General features: G+C 34.4%; 2 protein-coding genes across 2 annotated transcripts; both read right to left on the bottom strand.

Moving 5' to 3' along the window:
• Window positions 1-2,606: 2,606 nt before the first annotated feature.
• On the bottom strand, window positions 2,607-6,412 carry LOC120201766 (proteasome subunit alpha type-5-like). Its single transcript, XM_039202303.1, has 9 exons — window positions 6,277-6,412; window positions 6,107-6,188; window positions 5,883-5,963; window positions 5,069-5,182; window positions 4,886-4,987; window positions 3,821-3,879; window positions 3,220-3,322; window positions 2,984-3,049; window positions 2,607-2,882 (listed from the first exon to the last, which is right to left on the bottom strand). The coding sequence occupies exons 1-9, from the start codon at window positions 6,288-6,290 to the stop codon at window positions 2,790-2,792; spliced, it is 714 nt and encodes a 237-aa protein (XP_039058234.1). The 5' UTR covers window positions 6,291-6,412; the 3' UTR covers window positions 2,607-2,789.
• A 916-nt stretch (window positions 6,413-7,328) lies between these two features.
• Window positions 7,329-14,947, bottom strand: LOC120201834 (1-phosphatidylinositol-3-phosphate 5-kinase FAB1B-like). The gene is made up of 11 exons (XM_039202367.1): window positions 14,238-14,947; window positions 13,266-13,975; window positions 12,799-12,952; window positions 12,343-12,687; window positions 11,437-12,237; window positions 11,019-11,350; window positions 10,663-10,786; window positions 10,416-10,586; window positions 8,881-10,317; window positions 7,757-8,023; window positions 7,329-7,652 (listed from the first exon to the last, which is right to left on the bottom strand). Exons 1-11 carry the CDS (start codon window positions 14,874-14,876, stop codon window positions 7,329-7,331), a joined length of 5,304 nt encoding a protein of 1,767 aa, XP_039058298.1. The 5' UTR covers window positions 14,877-14,947.
• Window positions 14,948-24,060: the final 9,113 nt, after the last annotated feature.

Below are 24,060 nucleotides of genomic sequence, written 5' to 3'. Positions count from 1 at the left end.
TGTCTTTCATGACTCGGCGGGACAGTAAGGCGCGGAACAGGATCCGGTGGCCGACTGATAGCACCAACAGCCAAGTCAACGCCTGTACGAGAACTAAGGTTTTCTGCCATTCAGAGAACTAGGGTTTTCCATGATTCGTATCGATGAGCACTAATTAATTTAGATTAATTCAGAGAACTAAATTATTATTTTGACCCATACTCTTTTCATTTCAAATATTTTAATCTCAACATTTTATTTTAACAGTTAACTAAATAATCACTTTAACCCTTATTATATTTTGGGTAAAGTATAGTAATGGTCACTGAATATTTCTGAAGCTTGCATTTAGGTCCCCCAACATTTAAAACTTGCAATACAATCCCCCAACATTTATTCCGTTTGCAATATGGTCCCCAACTTAAACCACAGTTAGAAAATTAGGATAAATTATATAAATGGTCATTAAACTTTTCAGTCACTTGAATTTAGGTCCCCTAACTTTTAAAACTTGCAAAACAGTCATCAATTTCATTCTAAACCCCAATTTCCAAAGTAATTCAATTTTATTCTAAACCCTAAATTCCAAAATACTTAAATTAAATTCAATTATGTCAAATTTATTATTATTTAATTTTATCATATTTCATGTGATACATATTTTTTATATAAATATAATAGTATAATTCTTATCTGTTGAAGAAATTTTTTAATTAAAAAAAGTAGTTAGGATATAGAAGATGTTGAAAATAATTCGAATTTTAAATTTATAAAATGTTATTTTGACGTATAAATAAAAGTGTAAACTACTCGGTTGACAACTTAACTATCTAGCCCTTTTTACTTTTGTCATCGATCTTTTAAATTTAACAATCATACCACATAATTATTTAACTGTTTCAACTAAGCCACTAGTCGTTACCAATTGATAAAAATGATGATGTGGCAGTTAAAAGGAATTGGCATTATTATACATTCAGTCTTTATTATTTATATAATCAATTTGGTCCTAAATTAAATAAAATTTAATAAATTAATCATTTAATTAGGATCTGACATGTGTTAGCACATGATCATGACACGTGTCATTGGTGACACGTGTTACCACCTAATTATTTATATATGCTATCAATTTGGTCCTAAATTAAATAAAATTTAATAAATTAATCATTTAATCAGGATCTGACATGTGTTAACACATGATCATGATATGTGTTATTGGTGACACATGTCACCTCCTAATTAGAAGAGAATTAAGTTACAAAGAAGTAAAATTTGGGTATTGGGCAAACTCAAACCTGAGTCACGCAAATGAAAGATACAGGGTGGAGTCACTAAGCTAACACCATCGTTTGTGTTAAGAGATATACAATAATACATATACTAATAGTATGACCAATGCCAGAAAAAAAAGAATATAATGTAAAATGGAAATAATGAGATTTGAACTTCGGCAAAAAATTTGAAAGCAATAAATGATGGGAAAATATTATATTTTTTACAATAAAAAATATTATATTTGATAAATTGTTTGATAGATTTAATATATTTTTTAAATATTAGTTGATACAATATTTTAAAAGAATAAATTTAAGATTTATATATTTTTAAACTAAAATTAATAATTATATTTTTCATATTTATAATTCATGATTATATATAATCTTAAGTTGAGTATTTCTAATATAATTAATAATTTTAATTTCTTATTAAAAATAAAATATTCAAAAAATATAAATGATTCATACATTAATATAAGAATATATTTTTTATTTATACATCTAAATATAAATATACATTTATATAAATATATTTTTATTCGTTGTGTCTGTGCCTTGAACTCTTTCTTCAAGCCTATATTACCTTAAATTGAAGTATTTTAGAATTTAATTGAAGTATTTTAGAATTTATGGTTTAGAATAAAATTGAATTACTTTGGAAATTGGGGTTTAGAATGAAATTGATGATTGTTTTGCAAGTTTTAAAAGTTGGGGGACCTAAATTCAAGTGACTGAAAAGTTCAATGACCGTTTATATAATTTATCCTAATTTTCTAACTGTGTTTTAAGTTGGGAGACCATATTGCAAACGGAATAAATGTTGGAGGACTGTATTGCAAGTTTTAAATGTTGGGGGACCTAAATGCAAGCTTCAGAAATGTTCAGTTACCATTACTATACTTTACCCTTATATTTTTTAAAAACATTTTAGCGAACAACATTTGATTTTCTGATAAAACCCCCAATTCTTAGAGCAGCGGGAGTATATTAACTAAATTTCCATCCATGAATGATTTTTTTTACCCAAAATGAAACATTTGAGAGATCAAAATGCTCTTAAAAAAAACAAACCAAAATGACTATTTAGTAAAATATTAGAGTATATTTTTGTCATTATGCCATAACCTAAAATGACCCAAACCAAAAAAAAATCCAATTATTTTTAAACTCGAATTAACCAACCCCAATTTGACACAGCCCATAACTTACCCAAAAATGGCATTAAATCCAAATTCCATTTCTATTCTTACCCGACTCTTGTTGCGCAAACGAATAAAATTGATTTTAAAAAGCAACGGGCAATGGAGCAACCAAATGCTTGAATTTGAGAACATAAAATAAATCCACTTCAAAAGTTCTTTTTCTTTTTCTGATCAGGGGTAATTAAAATATCCAACTGAAGAGTAGAAGTGTTTTGCACCATACCAAAAATAAGGATTCACAGTTTTAATCACCTTAACAAACACAAGCCTCTCCCCCAACTCATGTTGCAAGGGATGGATTGGGGGAGAGTTTATCGCAAAGCATTTCTCATAGGCGATTGATGACAGCTTCCACCTCTGAAGGGGTGTATAGATGGAACGTCGGTGCTACCTTGGCAATATCGACATTGTTGGGAGTCACCTGTAACACTACATTGTTCAGTAACCGAGAATTTGTCGGTAAAAATAAACAAATACATACAGTCAACTTCGAAGTTGTAAGGATTCAATGTAAAAGTTCACCTTTTCTTTCATTACATGCTTTAAAATGGACAGAGCAATTGTTTCGGCTTCTTGAAGTGTTAGGTCCTACATGGGAAGAAAAAGATCCATTATTACGTTAATCAGCATCGAAAAGCACTTGCAGATATGAGTGTCAAAACAAAGGAGCTTATTATTTTGACATGGTATGTTAATCTTGGTTATTTAGACATTGCTGACAATAAAAAGCAATATATATATGACAGAAGTAGAGATACCTGGTTGAACTGCTCTTGCAAAGTGCTGTCCGCACCTTCAGAGCCAGAGCCTATAGCTTTTGAATTACATTGCCAAAATGTGCCAGATGGATCAGTATAGTATCTGCAAAACAGAAGTTGAAAGTTAACTGAGAATGAATTGGACTCAAAGTAGACTTGGCGAATGCAGTCCGATATGTGACAATGCAACCTTGGATTAATAGGTTTGAGCATGGAAACCGTATCGCGTGCACGATGCATTACCTCTCTACACTTGTTAATTGTTACAGTTCTAACTTAAATTTTTATAATCTTAAATTAGTAAGGAGTAATAATCATGCACGTTACATATTTGGAATCCAGCTTCACAGAACATGGGAACTGTTTCAATTCTAGATGCAACAATTTAAATAGATTGCATTCTTCATGGAAGTTCCATGTCTAAGTTTTAGCCAATCACGATAGAGATAATATTATTTATCCAGTGACATGACTTACAGAAAATGTTAACCCTGAAAGTTCAAGTGACACAATTCCATTTAGATTTTCCCATTGTTGAAATAGAGTTTTTGTTCCACAAGAAAGCCAATGCAAGTACAAAATTGTTTGATACTTTACTTACAAGCTAGACCCATTCTCATCATGACCAGCAATGAGAAGAGATACACCAAATGGTCGGGACTGCACGGGAAAACAATACCATATGTGTATAAGCACTTAAGTAATACCATAGGCAGCATTCTATATCAAATGGCAAAAGAAACACAAATTTCATTCACATCCCACAAGTGAAACCAACACCATGATTACCAAAAACCAGAAAAGTTGAAAATGAAATTCTCTCCAGGTTGGGTATCTATATATAGTGTTGGAACTACAAATTTATGGAGGAGAAGGAAAGGTAAACAATATATCAGAAAACTAGGCATTTGAGGCAGTAATGGACAAAGAAAAATTCGAAACAAGTCGATATTTTAGCATATCTATTATTTTGAACTGATACATACAAAATACAATTACAAAATGGAAGAAAGAAAGGAAGTCTTTCATGAAAATTGGAAGCTTTCTAATCAATGAGAAAGGTACTACTAAAGTGAGGGTAAATAGATATAGGAATACATGAAAGGCGATAGAGAATGAGTATTTATAGGAAGAGAAAATTATTTTTTTATATTTTTAAATATATTCAATTTTAATATATTATTAAATATAAGGTACTTAATTATTATATTTTCAACTCCAGTATATTATAATAATAAAATATAAAATGCATTTTTCATTCTAATATTTTTAATACATTTAATATAATTTTATGATATTAAGAAAATTAATTGATTTTTTAAATAAAAATATTTAGTTACACAAGGAACAAATAGTATTGTTTTAGATTTTCTTTGCTTATTCCTTAACATAGTTTTGACAAACCAAACCAAAGTAAAAGTATTCCTCATCATTCCATTTAATCAACCAAACTAAGTAATGTATATTCCCACTATATTCTTTTACCACCACATAGCAATTTCAATTGGCGGAATTCTGTTCCAGTTAAACAAACATTATGCTTATGCATAATTATACAAGTTATACAAAGTTTACCCTCTTTATTACTTATCAAGATGAGTAAAAAGCGTCACAAATAAAGAAATTAAAATAGCTACAACTATACAGAAAACATAAGCAGGTGTACCATCGATTCTTCATCTCCTTCACCAAATCGAAGAGCAAGATCACAAAGAGCTTGTGTTGTGGACTCAACTGTCATTGGCTCACCATACGAGAATCTGTGGTTCTGCATGAATGTAGCAGATATCAACATAAACATTACATATGAATTCATATCAAAGTGTAACAATGCTAATACGTACAGTACCTGAGTCTCAACTCGTGCATGTTCAACAAGGGTGCGTGCGTCAGCAATCAACCCACTCATAGCACATCCTATATGCTCATAAATTTCCATAATTTTCTCAACACTACTGGGTTCCTGACAGAGGATCAAGTACCAGTTAGGCCTGCAAACAGTGCAACCAACCATCTACTTTCCACACAATCTAATACCTGTGACACATTCTATGTGCTGGATTTGTGGTACCTTGAAAGGTGAAGGAACTTTATGGGTACAGACGAATAAATAAGAAAAAACAACAGAAGCTAGTGGAATAGAATACTGGACAGGTCTTAGACATCAAATTACATGAAGCTGTTAGCAGATTATTGGAACCAATATTCGTGGGAATACAGGAGGAAATGAGGAATAAGCAACCGAGAACTCCGTTCCCTATCCTCTGATATTCAGCTCCAGAGTAATGAAGATTAGCCAACATTTACATGTATTTAATTGAAGAGTGTTAAAAGAGACTCCAATAAGACCCTAGCGAACTATAACTCCGTTCTCACAGTTAAGCAAACAAGACAATATAAAGCAAAGAAGAAAGCCTTTTTTCCCTCAATTGCAAACAAGTACATCAGGGATTTAAATTGCGGGTGTGATCACGTTATCGGTTGCGTTGCATTTATCATGATTGCAGACATAGCGGGAGCTATTGTGGTGATTGCATTCATGCAATAACGATTTCGGACGGCACACTATATAGCATTCGCTAAGACCATTATTTAAATCCCCACATAACAGAAATAATTAACAGACAAAATAACATTTAATCAAGCAAGAGTACAGTGCATACCAACAGTGGCGAAGTAATACGCTTCTCGACAGCGAACACAACACCTTCTTTTGTCTTCAACCCAATTGCAGTTGAACCCAGCTGCACTCCAATTCCCAAAAAAAAGAGAGGGGAGAGAAACCCATTTACATTAAAACACGCCCAGAAAATTAAATACGCTAATACTTGAGAAAACTCTAGGAGCGGGGTGATCTTCCAAGGAAACAAACAGAAAATGTTTTTACCTTGATGGCTTCGATAGCGTATTCCACCTGGAACAATCTTCCTTCCGGAGAGAATGTATTCACTCCACGGTCATACTCAGTCCTTCACAGGCCAATCACTAAACAGTTAAGAAAGAGGGGAAAAAAAGAAATAATTAAAGTTTAGCAATGGATACGCTTTGATTTGGTACCTGGTGAGAAGCATGTTTTGGATCGATACGATTCAAAGATCTATCAAAACCCCACAATAATTAGTTTATTTCTATAAATAAATTTAACTCGGAAAGAGGAGAGAGGAGAATTGGGGGAGAGGGTTTACTTGAGAGAGAGGGGTTGCGCAAAGCGAGCAAAGCCCTTTAGTTCTCTCGTCTCTTTGGTCATTGCAAAGCAAAACAAGGCTATTAAAACGTCACCGGATCAAGCCGTATAGCATAATGAATGTCGACGCTTTATTGGGCTGGGCTGATAGTGATTTCTTATGGCAAAAAAAAAAAGAAGAAAAAATGAGGTCCCATAGCCCATCTCAATGCCCTTACGTGGTGGTGACAACGAATATAAATAAAAGGTAAAAAAGTATATCAGGCCCTTATACTTTTACAAAGAATTAATATGGCCCTTGAATTATTTTTGCATTCAATTTGTCTTTCAAACTTAGAAAAAAAATTGATTATGATCCTTTGTCCAACAGTTTCTGTCGTTAACCACTATTTTACGGTATTGATATGATAGTCCAAGTGATTGATGATGTGACATTTACGACATAAAATATGCATCACATAAAGGGTTCATTCATGATAATGATGTATATATTTTCAAAATAATAAGGAAAGCAAGTATGCATGCATGGATGCACCATATCATTTGATACATGCATACATGCTATTCATAAGATGCAACCGAAGGTGATGTCGATGCATTTCGGTTTCTTGTTATTTTTCGATCGCGTTTGGGAGTTGCAGACCAGATTGAAAAAGGTGAGTGCTAGGAACACAGAAATAATGAAAGAACTGGGAATTTTTTTTAATTCATTGTGGTACATGAAAAAAGATCAGTGGCAAAAAATACACTACATGATAAATGCTTAATCAAAGAATATTTTGTACAAAAATGTCCTCCTTGAATGAAGAAATGGACCTTTGACAGATTCCCATGGCTTCAAAAGAATAGAAAAATTCGAAAGAATCATATGAAGAAGGAGAAAAATAGAACGAAATTTTGAACGTTCGATGACAGACTCACAGAATCACTTAGCTGAGGTACCAGGTTGGCCCTTCTCTTGACCTGTATCCGACTCGGATTTGCTTGGAACGGTGGGAGGCGACCACTGATCCGGGATCATTAGAAAATAAGTCGACATCGCTTTCCTGAACCTTTTCTTGTATTGTTCGGGCGAGATCACGGTTGGCGATGCATTCTTCGGCCCGCCAAGGATGCCTGAAGCCTTCACCCAAGTTTCAAGATGCTTGTCCCAGGTATACTGCCTCAAGAAATCGATGATTCCGATAACTAACTCGTGCTTCTCTTCGTCCACGCCAAGCAGTAATGAGTAATCCATGAGGTCGTTGGACTGCAGATGAAGAAATGAGCACTTTAGTTACATGAATTCAGGAATTCGTGTCGTGTGAACACGTCTCCATGCATGTTAACTCGAAGCGACAAGTTACAACTTACAGCGAGGAAGGCAGTGTCATTCCAGACTGCTCTTTCCAATACACGCTTCGCTTTATTCCCCACGAAAATAGGGTTAGTGGGCATTGATTCGATCAAGTTCTGATCTAGCAGAACCTTGTTGCTTCCACTAGAATCAGGATTATAACGAGATCTTGAAGATCCCTTGAGATCGTATAGCCGCGTCACATTTCTCCTAAACAGAAGATTCTCCATAACCAAAACATCCATCCTTGATTCTTTCCCACCTTTTGGCGGCTTTCTCGTAACCTTCCAAGATCAACGATATGAAATTATTACATGAAACACAAGCAACTTGTCATCTATGTAAATAAACGAACACTCTTAGTACTGTCTAAAACCCCCTTCATTTTCATTCAAAGGTACAATCAGATAATATCAAACACCTGGAACAATTTTATAAACATGCAAACTTCATTAAGGAGGCTTATAGTTTTATTTTGTTGGCAAAAGTGTATCTGAGGCCCTTGTATTTTTTCAAGAAAATCAATGTGGTTGACCGTTGATGTGGTAAATGGACTAAATTGATTTTTTTATTAAGTTCAAGGGTTAAATTGATTTTTAAAAAAGTTTAGGGGCTTATTTGATTTTAAAAAAATAATATTTAAAATTAAAAATATACAAATATATAAAAAGATAAATAAAAAATACTAAAAATTAAATTACTAAAAATTAAAAAACTATATATTAACTGGAATGATTGAATTTAGAGACGAATTCTAATATAAGTTTTATTTTATATTTATTTTGTACAAACAAATTTGTTATTCCTTAAAAATATAAAAAATAAATATTATGGGTGATAAAAAAACTCAAACGCTTTTCTTATTGTTTTTTTAAAATCAAGTTTTGGTGAATTTTACTTTCCTCTATCATATTATATTCACTAAAATGCTTTTTTAATTGTATAACTATTTTCTTATTATTTTTACACTCAAAATAATCATAACAGTTAATGACGAAACCATTGGTTAAAGGACCATTTTAAGTGTAAAAATAATTCGAGAGCCGTAGCGGTTATTTTAGAAAAGTACAAGGTACCCTTTTGCCTACTTTGTTTATGCAAAACAGCCTTATTTCTAAGCATTTAGTTAAGGAAAACGCACCTGATAAACACCGAGAATCTTTGCGAGGCACGTCGGACTTCTCGATCTAATTGCTTCAGACAAGTAATTGAAATATTTAGGAGCAAGTTTGATGAATGATTCCAACTCAGTCTTGGTGACTTGTTTAATGATAAACCGGTCATCCAAGGTCTTGGCAAAGTAGACGTTGCTTTTTCCGCCCTGAGCTCCCCACTTCTTACAGCGACTGAGCGACCTTATGAAGTCTAGCTCCGAGGGGCAACATACTCTCCTTAATGTCTCGAACCACTTGGCATAGTAACAAGTAACCGAATATTTCACTTTATCTGATCCGTCATCTCCGAATGACACCCGTACATGCAAAGACTTCATACTAGACGGTGGAGGGTCCATAATCAGGGAGCTTCGGTTTTCTGCTGAGCCAAAACTTCTCTGAGGATCATTGTCAACAGAATGAGACAACTGAAAATTTAGTGAATCAGACAAGGATGATGAGGTCATTGAATCCCCTCCATCATCACTTATCTGAAAATTGTATTCAGGCGATACTAGAGCATACGATATGGTACTCGTGAGCTCGTCATCATAAACTGGAATAACAGTGTCATTAACACCCACCGGCAGAAGCAGCCTAGCCCCACTTTGCAGTTCCAACTCTCTAAACGATGAAATATTGAACCGATCATACACGTTTAACGTATCAAGCTTCGAAGAACTTCCTAGAAAGTTTTTGTTCGAAGATGAACGATAGAAACTCAAGAAAGGCATTTTTAACCAGCTAACGAATTCTTCCATATTTTCAGAACCTATACTGAACAATGTAGGGGAAGGAGAACAAGTAACCTTTGGCACACTATTTTCTTCAGAACGGTCTTCCAAATCTACAGCAGCAATATCAGGAAGTGAAAATGAATTTTTCTTGGATAATACAGGTCCTCGCTGAATTTCTCCGGTCCAAGCAGCATCGAGGGTGTCTGATAAATTTTCTATGACAGGAAACTGGCCCTCAGACATGGCCCTGCGAACATTTGCCTTCGGTTTCTCATTGTCATACTGGTCAAACATGCTTTGGCTAGCAGAAATATTGCCATAGTCTTTGTTCCCACAATTTGAACCTTCGTTCATGTCTGGTTCTTGATGGACTGCATCCGACTGATTAGCATTGAGCTTTGAATCCACCACAGTAGACTCACTAGATTCAGATCCTTTTCCACGTTCAGACATATCCATGTCCTTGACCTTTTCGATATCAATAACCGGTTTGTCCTCATGTCCTGAAATAGAATTGCTGAAACAGTTCCGGGGGCTGTAGTTTTCTAATTTGGCTGCAAAAACCAGGCGTTGATCCCACATATAAGATTGGAAAAGTAATTGCCGACGCAACCGATTTATTTCGAGGATGTCTACAACAGGTTGCCCTTTTTTCACTTCCCTTTCCGAAGCCTTTTGCAATGATTCCTAAACCAAAGGGAAACAGACAAACTCCAACCATTTAGGCTTAGACACAATAAGATCCATCTCAACTATGTGAAAAAGTACAGCACGTAAAGTCTTACATCAAACTCCAGCTTCTCGTTATGTAGTATTCCTTCTAGTTCAGCAATTTGATCTCTCAAATCAGACGTTTTCGTGTCACTATCAGGTGGCCCTGAGCTGGTTTGTTTTTCAGCTATTTGATTCAGCGACTTTTGTACTTTAGAAAACAGAAGCTCTGCCTGGTTAGCCACCTGTTTATAACCAAAAAGATAAACATAGATTATGCAAATCGGATCCTTCATAAAACCGAAACGATTATTGTTGCACCTTGTCTGTTTCGTGCTGTATCCATTTCTGACTCTCATAGTAAAACTCGAGTTTTGGGGGCGGGAGGCAGACGGAATGAACATCGATTGTTGCATACCGAAAGCAAGCCACCATTCTCCCAAATCTACATCGAGAGAGAGAAGAGTGAAGATGTGATGTCTGAAGATCTTTTCACCTAACAATTCCTGGTATTTCACCAGCCAGATCATGGTATGCATCATATATCAAATAGTTATCAAGTAGAACATTCAAAAAGTCTCTAAGATCACAGAAAGATATGCTATGATTAATATCTTCCGACCGAGGAGTTTAATGACACATTGTGGCGAACTATAATTATAAGGAAAGAAAATTACCCGTAGAAACGAAGACAATCTCTATGTAATGAATGGCCACAGCTTGCAACCCTGCTCGCAGCTGCATGGTTCGAAAAGCTAAGCTCCAAAAACTTGCCAAATGATAAACCCCATGCTGCATCAGACATGACTCTTCTGAAAGTTGCCGGAGGAAAACCGTTGGTCCTAGGACATTGCAAGCATCTATGCCACATCCAGATCTTGCCCTCTTTTTCACCAGGCAAGAAAACTTCAGGGAGTTTCTTAACAGACATGGTTAGTGTTCCTTGTCGATGAGTATAACAGTGAACGTGTGCTTCTGAAGGCAAGTCACAAGAAAGGCATCGGTAACTCTGGAAAATCAGCAGTCTCCTTAGTTTCGAGGTGATCTCTACATCTGAACAGAGAAATATATAAATGTGAAGAACAGAAAGTTTACCTGATCGAATAAATGATCCCGCAAAAACCGACCCAAGGGTTTATCAAAACTGCCATAGTACTTGATACGAAAGAGATGGGATCTTTCGCAGACAGTCCCTTTCCTCACACTTCGGGATGATAACGACACCAAAATGCTCTGATTATCAGAAGGCGCAGAAGGAAACACTTCTTTTAAAGTTTTTGACACAGACTGGTGATTATGGTTTTTACCATCTTGTTGCACAGATGTTGCCTCTGAACCACCTGGTCGAAGTTCAACTGCTGAGCGATTATTCTCTGAATTATTGTGTGCCGAAGATTCTGATCGACGAACACCACTATTCATGAAAGATGACTTATTTTTGTCCACAGAAATTTCCCTCATTGAGGATTCTTTGGTACCCTTTTCACTTTTCTTGGAAAACACGTCTGAAGTTTTCTCAGAAGTAGATGATACAGACCACAAGCTTGTACCTTTACTTAAAAACGATGATGGGGCTTCTTCTATCTTCTGAATATTACGACCAACGATTGCCGACGGAACACTATTAGCCCTTTGTGGTCCACTAAAAAGCTGAGGTCCCTGGGACTTCATATTGGCAGTAGCAAAATCAGGAACTGTTGATATGGATCTTGCAATGGTTGATGGTTTATCCGGAAGTGCCACAGCCATTGGAGAGTTTGGGAATTCTGGAAGAGAGGCTCCTTCATCGGCAAGAAATGACGTCTCCAAAGCCAAGTGATAAGCTGCAAAAATTCCATATTGAACTACATGCTTGACTTTCTTCAATTCATCTCCATTTGCACCCCTAAGTATTATCTGAAGCAAACACACACACACACACACACACACATATATATATATTCAGTTGACTAATAAAATGATCCATAATAGCAATAAATTCGGTTAGTTCAAATAACTTACAGTGCAACCCAATGGCTTAGGGCAGCCTTCAAAATACATTAGCGTCTTGGCCAATTTCTTCCCTCCTTGTCCAGCAGAACCGAAATCTTCCCTGAACCTCTCAACATGAAACTTTTCACAGTACCCCAGCTGCTGAGCAAACAGATGATCAATTGAAGGGATTATTTGAGCACCTGTGCAGCGTGCGATGCGTTCTAATAATGGCCTCTTGACGTTGAGAACAAGTGATATGTCTTTCTCAAGAAGATATTCCTGGGCAAATCGAGAAACCGATTTCTCCACTAGAAGGATATTAGGTTTATGAGCATGTATCTTTGCAACAGCCATCTTCAAATGATCCATTTCCTGGTTAATGATGTCAAAACAGTGAAATAAACACAAAATTTAGAATTTAGAAATAAAAATTCCCTCCATTGTAATAAAATTTGAAAGAAACGTGCAGAACATGATTCACACCTGCAGCAACAAAGTATCAAAACTTGACAATAGGTTAGAGACCCGCTGGTATTCAAGAGCTCCACCGAGGATCATCAATCGAGGTTTCTCTAGTTTTGAAGTCATTCGACGATGAGCAACATTTTTCTTGCAAACAACTCCTTTGACAACCATACTATATGAAATGAAAGTGGAATGTATCAATGCAGAAAATGGAAGTGGTGCAACTGATAGTCTAGTTTCAACAAGAAACTATTATGAAAGCCTGCTTTTCAGCAACCAAACTAAGACAGTATGTACTACTTTCATATATTGGAAAATTAAAGATAAGGCAAAGGATTGATGCAGACAAGGTACAGGTCTATCTGTTTTATGAAGCAATCATAGTGGTCATCTCAGTGATTTATCTAATTCGGATATCAAAATTCATTAGAACAAATGATAAAGGGTACCATACAAACATTTACTATCTTATGTGTAACACTTACCTCTCATTGCGATGTCCAGAAGCTATGCATTTCACTTTAACATATCCACCAGGGTCCATCTCTCCCCCTTTGGTGGTGTATGGCTTCAAAAGGGAAGCGGCCTCCCAAGAAAGAGCGGTGACGATCTCCAACCAGCTATCTTTACTATTTTCATCACCCACAGGAAGGTTCTCAACCTGTAAAAGCTGAGCAATCAAAGCCCTGAAATGTCCATCAACAATATTCTTTGTTATTTTCTTCTGCTCCTCAGTCGATTTATCCCTAGAGCGAGATTCCCCGCTTCCGAAGCTGCTTGTCTTGCGCCAATAACCCCAGTCTCCTGCGCCATCTGTATCATCCTCGTCATCTAACAGAGTGGCTTCCCTCTCATCGTCTTCATCTTCTGGTTCGGGAGGGAGCCAAAGAGGTCCATCATTTTCAAAATCCACAGGCTCAGGAGGATATAATGAAGGTGATGCTTCACATTCATCACCATCATGTTCATCTTTCTTTACAGGCTGTGATATTCCTTCCAAACTCGGTGAAGGAACCTGGTTCACCGGAGAACTGCTTAAACTTTTCGAGTCGATATTTTCTCTATCGGGATGAACTTTTTGTGGCTCGTCATCATCGTTGCTAATGTCATCAAAGTCGGTAGGAGTATAGTAGTCATCATCATCAGAGTAATGCAATGTCTCAGAATCGGACAAATATAAGCGGTACTCATTGTCCTCATCATCAATCCAAACCTTTTCAATCAATAATCGTTCGGAACATTTTGAGTCGACATTTTCCCCATCAGAATGAAATTTATGTGATCCATCAGTATAGCTCATCTCATCTAAACTAAGAGGCGTATAGTACCCGTTATCTTCAGAGAAATCAGACGAATACAAGTTGTACTCATCGTCCTCACCATCGAGTCCGATGCTGAAAGAAAAGCAAGCAACGTGTAAGCAAATGGAATAGCAACATGTAAGTAATTAAAATAGCAACATCATCTGACCTGTTCCATGAAAACTCATATTGGCTTGAAGACGGATCTTCTGCATCCATAATAAGATTTTTGCTAAACCTTGGTGTTTTCAGGCTAGGCCTACGCATGCCTTTTTTCATTGCAGAACGAGGGCTGGTGATAGACCTATGATGCAAATGTTGATATCGTCCAGCTCGATACAGCACTGAGCTGAGGCCACCGGATTTAGTTCTGGTAAAACTACGGGCCAACATCGAGGAACAAAAATCCTGGTTGGGCACCCAGACTCGACCATCATTAGTAATCAAGCCGTACCTCCATTGGTTGAAACAATAATCACATACCCGTACTGTCTCCTGCTCTTCTAGGGGGATCATTGGGTCATAAGATGGAGCTGGAACTGCGTTTGCAGTACACTTGGCACAGAAAACTCGGCCACAAAGTCGACAATGGTGTCTACGATTAAACAACGTGAACTGGACATCACAATCATAACATACCCTGCAGCTATGACCGGGCATCCAAAAATCGCGTGATACATTAGAAGGCTCCGATCGCCAAGGTATCCACGACTTTAGTAAACTAACTACCTCAGAAAATGTGTTGTTAGAAGCCTCCATGATCCACCTGCCGATGATTCTACTCTCTTCATTCATTGTGCTATGTTCATTTCACACCCGTAACGAACCCTAAACTAGACGGCCGGAAGACACAATTCAACGAAGAAAATTCTCAGTCCATCAATATAGCTATGGAAGTAATTCTTCTTCATATCCATCCAAGGACTCTATCGTACATTAGAGACAAGAAACCTCTTTCAACTCATTGAAACCAGATCCAAATCAATTCCTGGAAACCCAATCTGCACCATGATTTTAATCAAATGAATTCAAAGTTTTGTGAAAATTCTTCATAAAAAATGAAGCAAATTGCAAGAAACCAATGATAAATTCACACCATGACTCTTCTATCGTTACAAAATATAATGACAAATTAATCAATCAATTTTCCCCCTTCCCGCAGATAAATACATGAGAATGCTTGGCAGTTTTACCTCGAACCGCTAATCGACATCGTCATCATCAAACAATTGGTGATCAATCTTATCAATAACGAAGCAACCAGCCAATAGATTCTTGCGAGGCACGCAAACAGACCGCTATCAAGGAAACGAAAATCAGGCAAAAGCCAATTGAGAGAGAAAGTCCCAGCAGTCAAGAAGCCAATAAAATGATGAAATTCTTGAGCATGATAATGAGCATCTCCTTCTCAATATCAATGAAAGAATCCCATTTTTCCATTTAGCAAGTTTGTATCAAAACAACACCTGAAAAAAGCATACGCATTGTTTCCATGCACAAAAATAATCTGGGCATCCTAAATATATCTAATCTCACAATCCAATCAAAATTTTATAATTTTTTTTAGAATTTATGGCAGAGAAAGCTCTCTCCTTTAACGTGGGTACATGATATGAATTGTACACTCTGCTGCATGTTTAAAAGAAAAGGAATTTTGTGAGATGTTTTCTTTTTTTGGGTTATGGAAGGACAAAAATGACATTGGAAGAGAGGGAGATTTTGCACTTTTGAGGTTTGACTATATTTAAAGACAACAGAAATGAGGGAGGCTTTAATGGGTCATCCATTTGCTGCCTCTCACCCTCAACGACGGAAAATGATCAACCATAATGCCTGCCACCTTCAACCTAATTCCATGCTTCTTTTGGTTGTGTATGTGACAAAGCCTATATATTTTATTTTTTTAACCAAACTATATCTCATCTATTGATCCACCCTTTCGCATTGAGTTTTGCATTTTTCTTGTTATAAGATAACCCTCCCAATCCAGTTTATTCCATTCACAAACATTATGATTCGAACTTTTAATATCCTCATATTAATACACGTGACTTAATCTAATCCGATTCAAAGTGTCACATTAAAACATAACATACATATATCATTCAATCATTAAAATAGAATTTGAAAATACATGTTACAAAAACGAGTTTCAGACTTTAATATATAACATAACGTGACCTACATGTTCCTAATTATTTATGTACCATACTCCGCAAGCAACGTCGGATGAACTCCTATAGTTGATGTCAATAAATACATATAGTCAATGTAACACCCCCAACCCGTATCCGACTCAGATACGAATCCGATGTGTCACATTGACCTTACAAATCATTGACTCTTGAAAAGTAGTTGAACATTTAAACTTTTATTTGTATTAAAATGGTGAAACTCATAAATGAAATTAATTAATGAAAATTCAAATTCACATTGGAAATAAATACTTAATAATTTACATAAATATAACAAAGTATGTTTACAAAAACTGATCATAGCATTTCCATTTAAAACATGGTGATACATGCTAACAATATTTACAAAGTGAAAAGAAACCTACAATTTCCAAATGGTTCTGATCTAATTCTTCCCGGTGTATGTTGTCCTTTCCTATTCTTCAATCTTTTGATCTTTTAGAACCTACGTGTGATACATTCACACGTTAAGTCGTTGACGTAGTGAGGTAATAATGAGTACAAAAGAAACATTAAAAAACCATTTCTCATTCAATCCATATAAAACATTTCATACCGAAATCAACATATATTTTATGATAAAATATATAAGGTTACTCATTGTTCAATTTGAATTATTTTATTATTTTAGCCCAATGCATAATACTGAGAACTCAAGGTATTTGAGTACATTGAGGTTGTCTATTAATGCAGTCACCACTGCTCATATAAATTGCACCGAAGTGCCACGTAGAATTTGTCCCAAAGGACCGCGTAGAATTTGTCACGAATGACCACGTAGAAATGTCTAGAAGGACCACATAGGACCATCGACTCTTGGCATGCCAACTATACCTCTAATTCTCATACATATACCTTAGGCTTTAACTTTATAATTATTTTTCGTTTCACTATTTAAAGTGTGTCTTATTCGCATATAGTCAATTCTAGTAGTTTACTTTCACGCAGAGCATTTTCGTATAAGGTATATTCACATATCACAGATTCACATTCATGTACATATATCAATAGAACAAAATATTAAAAATATAACTTAAGTAAAACATTATAAAATATTGAATAAACAAAATAAAATAGTTTTCGATCGAAAACTTTGAGGTTGGCTTATCACAAGCAATCCTCATATCTAGTATGAAATAAATGAGTTGCACTCACCTTTGCCTCACATAAGATTTAAATGAATCCTTTTATCTTTCGCTAAATCTCTTTGGTATATCGCTTTGATCGATACGCTTCTGATCAAAATCTACACGTAGATACATCCAATATCAATATCACTTTACAGTAACGTATAACCAATTAGCATTTACAAAAAATGAAACTAAAACTCTCACTTTAAATTTCAGACGTATTAGAATCGATACCCCTCCTACAGTACCGATACTTCTCTTCTATGGTACCGATACCCCTTTCAGTATCGATACAATTTTGGCATTCTGGAATTTCATACTTAATAATAGTATCTATACCTTACTCTTGATATCGATACCCCACTTCAGTATTGATACTAACTCAATCAGTACCGATATTGTTCATTATATTCAATCTATTTCCTTCAGTGTAACACTATAGTATCGATACTGTTATTCCAGTACCAATACCCTTGCCCAAATTTCATTTAGTTCACTTCAAATTTGACCCAAATTCACCTAAATATATTACTCTTAGCTCCATTCAACTCCTCAAACTCATTAACATTTATCCTAATAAACTTACCTCCTTAAATCCCTTTGAAACATCTTAATTTCTTCGTACAACACTTCAAAATAAAAATCACCCCAAGTATTCAAACATGTTTCCACTCCTTTATATTACTTCTAATACTTTAATTATACATTTGGTAAGCCATATCTACCTTTAAAATATAATAATTACTCAAATTCCATTAATTACTCTAAAAACTCAATTTAATAATTCACTAATAATTCACTCATCTCTTTGTTTTAATCAACCTTAAGCTTTCCTTAAGCTTATGTATCACCCAAAGACCAAAAACCAACTTAAAAATTCAAAAAACAATTAACTTGTAAGTCTAGGATGTCACATTGACTATCAAAACAATATTCTAAAAAAAATGATAAAACATTTGGATTTATATAACTAAAATACGATAGTATACATAGGTTAATACAAGTTTATAAAAATACTCATAACATACACAACTTGACCATTTGATTACATGCCAACATTCATTTACATAACAAAATGATCTACTGATTAAGTTGCTTCTGATCTGATAGTTGCAGGAGTAATATTGTCCAGCTGCTTAACCTGTCTCGCCTACTTTCTCGGATCCTACGTGTGAAACACTCACATGCCAAGTCATCGACTTAGTGAGGCAATATAATAATAATAATAACAAGGAAATGTAATGAAAATGCCATAATGAGATGAAATGAAATCATATACTTAATCAGTGCAGTTTATATCACCATGTTCCTTACCTATAAGCATATTACATTAACATTCATGAATTCGTATTAATAAGTTTATTGGCCCATGATACCATACTGAGAACCTAAGGTATGTGAGTATTGTGAGGTTGTGCACTATACTGTCACCACAGCTCGTATATATGTACCGAAGTGCCACGTAGAATTGTACCGAAGTGCCACGTAAAATTGCACCATAGTGCCATATAAAATATCCCTAAGGACCACGTAGAAAATTCCTTAAGAATCATATATACATGCTAAGGATCAATTATGTGTCTCAAAAGATATCACACATGTTCCAAGGAATACATATATGTCCTGAAGGACCGCGTAGACCCTCTACTCTTGACATGCCAACTATACCTATAGTTCTCATCTACATAACATGGGTTTTTCTCAACTTACATAATATATCACGTAGACCTGTCAATTCCTCACCTTCATCACATAACTTATATAACTTTGCATACATATTCATTTAAACATACTACATAATATACATAGTATAAATTCCTATTAAATTTCGTAATGTAAGATGAATTATGCATCAATATATTGAATCTAGACTTATCACAAGTTTAGAACTAGATACACTACGATTATCATGTCATGCATATGTACTCACCTATATTTCTTTGCCTTTCCCTCGATCGATCTTACTGGGCAATTGTTATGGAACTTGTTTAGGCTCTGTATTTACATAATAATACATTGATACTTATCAGTATACTAATTAATATATTCTAAACTATCATTTCTTAGGCTAAAAGAAAAGCTATTTTTATCTCTTAATAAAGGTATGTATCGATGCACTCTATAGTGTATCGATGCATTCCTTAATGTGTGCATCGATGCATTACCTGTGCATCGGTACACAAATTACATTCGATGTTTTCTTCTTAAGGGGGTGCATCGATGCATTCCTTATGCATCGATGCACTAATTGCATTCGATGTTCATTTATTTAAGAGTTCATCGGTACACATTGAATGTGTATCACTGCACACAACCCAAAAATGTTATTTTGAGCACGAAAATCCCTTCATAATCCTCTCAACATTCATGATTCACCTCCTTAAATATTCCTAATTTTCATACACACATTTAAACTCATTTCTACTCAATAATCACTTCTTTAAACTCAACATCCTATCTTTTATTGTCATTCAATAATCACACTCAATTTCCAATATGTTCTAATTCCAATTCTAACACCTTATACTTCTTAATTCTACTAATGACAAGTCAAATTTGGTCTTGAAATCTAATTAATATCTTTCTATCAAAATTTCACTTATTCCCTTCTTTTCTTTAATTCCATCTAACTCTCTTATCCTTGAATTTTAAGGTAATTTAAGCTTTTCTTAAGCTTAAGTATAATCTAAAGAACAAAACCCAACTTAAATTTCAGCTAATAATCAACTAATAAGAAATCTCACCTTTGCCTTAGACCTTCACGAATGAAAAAAAAGGAGGAGAAGAGAACTCTGGAAGCTTATATTTGCTTCTCACCTTTCTACGTGGGTTAATATATAACCATAACCTAATTTAATTATTTCCTTACAAATGACCATCTTATCCCTCTAATCCTCATTCCTTGTAATTCAATCCTACACAGAAATTACAATTAAATCCCTAAACTTTTTACCTATTTCAAAATTGAGCACCAAGTTTCCAAAATTTATATTTTAGTAATTGATTCGATTGTTGGGATGTTACAAATCTCCCATCCTTTTAAGAAAATTCGTCTTCGAATTTTCAGTGCCCACATTGATAAGAACATATCCGCTAATGTTCTCATGTTGCTTTATCTACTTTATCCCTTACGCAATTGCAATTAATAATTTGCCTTCAATTTCCAAATAACTCCATCTATTTCCATCTTTTCTCTTCTTTGATTATACACTTACTTTTAACCGTTGAAGATCCATATCATGTCATTTATCATATAGACAGTAACATCAGTTCTTGTCACTCAAAATCAGGAATCAATCAATAAATTCCTTATTCATCTCTAATTACCAAACTTTTATTATATCCTCAATTTTGACTACCTCTATTTGATCAAGAAACATACCTTAAACTTTTATCATAATGATTAAGATGTATACCTTACTATAATCAAACAATCTTTTCGTATCACCTTATATACTTTTCTTACTTCTAATCAAACTTATAATTTGCACTTCAATATAACTCTTTTCTTACGTGATCCTTTATAATCTATCTGTTTTATTGTTTCTCCATTTTTACTTTCATAACCAAAATCTCCTTATAAAATAACTAAATCATATCTTCCATCCTTGTTCTCATACTCTTTTCATTTCACTTATATTTATCTCTGATCACCAATCTTTATCGTATTTCAAAACTCTGATAGTTAGCATTACCTGTATAAACCTTATTCTTTGCAAAATCCTTATTCAGATCACAATACACATATCTCCTTTTTATCATCTTAAACTTTTCTATCATTCCTTAACTTCCTTCACTCTTCAAATCTTCTTACCGTTTAGATCATATCTTTTTCTTGCTATTCAATACTCTTTTATACTCATCCCTGATTATTAATCTTTATCGTATCTTCACAACTCTTATAATCTATATGAACTACCCAAAATCTTGTTATTATACAAAATCCTTATTTTACGCCATACTGGATTAATTTACCCTGACATTATCTTCTAATCCTTTAACTCAATTACACTTATTATCACATAACTTCGTTAATCAATACTAGTTCTTCCAGTGTGGAACATAAACATTCATCGAACCAATTGTATACATTCCTTTCAATTAGAATCAATTCCTCAATAATTCATTTAACTTAACAAATTCATATCTTTCCTCATACTCTATGCAATTTCTTTTGCTCAACTCAACATTCCAACTTCCTTTGTCTTGTAAACTAATCACCGATGTACACATTCTTAAACTCTTTCAAAATAATATCCATGTTATTTGATCCATTTTAAAGACTTTTTCTTCTTTATTTAACATAATTTCTAACAGAACTCTTAATCCATTCTTCCACATTCATATCTTTCTTCATATCCTTCTTCAACTTCTTATTTAATTTCCCCAGTACCAGACTCTATTATTTTAATGGGTCTGACTTTCGTCAGATTTGATCCTTTGACATGAAATACAACTAATTCAAACCAAGTATGTAGTTGAAAATCATAATCTTTGTCTCTCTTCGATAATGTTGATTTCTGTGATATTTGAATTCTCTTAATCCTTCTGAGATCTCTCTAGATCTTTAACACAATTCACCACTTCTTAAAAAGAACAATTTCAACACCAATAATATTATTTTAGTCTAGGCACAAGCCCTCCATACCTCACTTACATCATTTTCCTTAAACATACAAATCCTTATTTCCTTCACTACGTCATATTTACATGATCGAGATACACACCTATATCCATATCCGTTTCATATTTGGTTAACTTATTCTAACAATATCTTCAAATCTTTTAACTTCAATACATTTTCCATCACATAATCTTGTTAACCAACACTAACTTTTTCCATCTAGAATGCAAAACCTTATTGTATCCATACTTTTGCTTAAACATAATACTATCCTTTTGTCTCAAATTCATAAACTCTGTCTCTATATACCTTATACACTTGTCACTGATGCATTTATTCTTGAACTCTTATACAAATACCCACCACATCATTTGATCTTTTTAACATTCTCATGGTGACACTTGTTCACCATATTCTATCTTATCCATGTACTAACAAAACTAATCCATATAGCCTTTTTGATTCAAAATAATGAAGATCTTCTATCACTATTCTAATATGATTTAAATTTTCTGAAATCAACTTTTGATCTTGCGAAGCACTTCCTGAGGTGTCCGCTCTTCATTCTACCTGGCCAAGGCAGGTGAATAGCTATCACAGTCAGGAATATCGCCTTTCACTATACTTCAAAATTATCATAATCATACTTCTATTATAACTTAGCAATATAATTTTATTAGCAAGACAACACATTCCTTACACTATCAGATCAGAAATTTTCACTCTATGTTGACATGTACACATTTTTAAAACTCTTTTACCTTCGGTTTAAGCCTATAATCAGCTAAACCTTAACTTTGATACCATTAAATGTAACACCCTCACCCCATACCCGACCCGGATACGAGTCCAGGATGTCACATTGACTATCAAAATAATATTCTAAAAAAATGATAAAAAATTTGGACTTATATAACTAAAATACAATAGTATATATAGGTTAATACAAGTTTATCAAAATACTCAGAGCATACACAACTTGACCATTTGATTACATGCCAACATTCATTTACATAACAAAATGATCTACTGATTAAGTTGCTTCTGATCTGATAGTTGTAGGAGTAATGTTGTCCAACTGCTTAACCTGTCTCGTCTACTTTCTCACATCATACATGTGAAACACTCACACGCTAAGTCGCTAAGTCATCGACTTAGTGAGGAAATATAATAATAATAATAACAAGGAAATGTAATGAAAATGCCATAATGAGATGAAATGAAATCATATACTTAATCAATGCAGTTTATATCACCATGTTCCTTACTTATAAGCATATTACATTAACATTCATGAATTCGTATTAATAAGTTTATTGGTTCATGATACCATACTGAGAACCTAAGGTATGTGAGTACTGTGAGGTTGTACACTATGCTGTCACCACATCTCGTATAAATACATCAAAGTGCCATATAGAATTGCACCGTAGTGCCACGTAGAATTGCACCGTAGTGCCATAAAAGATGTCCCTAAGGACCACGTAGAAAATTCCTTAAGAATCATATATATATGCTAAGGATCGAGTATGTGTCTCAAAAGACATCACACATGTTTTAAGGAATACATATATGTCCCGATGGACTGCATAGATCCTCTACTATTGGTATGCCAACTGTACCTATAGTTATCATCTATATAACATGGGCTTTTCTCAACTTACATAATATATCACATAGACCTGTCAATTCCTCACCTTCATCACATAACTTATATAAGTTTGCATACATATTCATTTAGACATACTACATAATACACATAGTATGAATTACTATTACATTTCATAATGTAAGATGAATTATGCATCAATGTATTGAATCTAGACTTACCACAAGTCTAGAACTAGATACACTACGATAATCATGTCATGCATATGCACTCACCTATATTTCTTTGTCTTTACCTCGATCGATCTTACTGGGCTATTGTTCTGGAACTTGTTTAGGCTCTGTATCTACATAGTAATACATTGATACTTATCAGTATACTAATTAATATATTCTAAACTATCATTTCTTAGGCTAAAAGA

Source organism: Hibiscus syriacus, unplaced genomic scaffold, assembly GCF_006381635.1.
Source record: "Hibiscus syriacus cultivar Baekdansim isolate YM2019G1 unplaced genomic scaffold, ASM638163v2 tig00008013_pilon, whole genome shotgun sequence".
NCBI lineage: Eukaryota > Viridiplantae > Streptophyta > Magnoliopsida > Malvales > Malvaceae > Hibiscus > Hibiscus syriacus.
The sequence above is the reverse complement of the archived record's forward strand: the minus strand, read 5'-3'. Positions and strand labels throughout refer to the sequence as shown.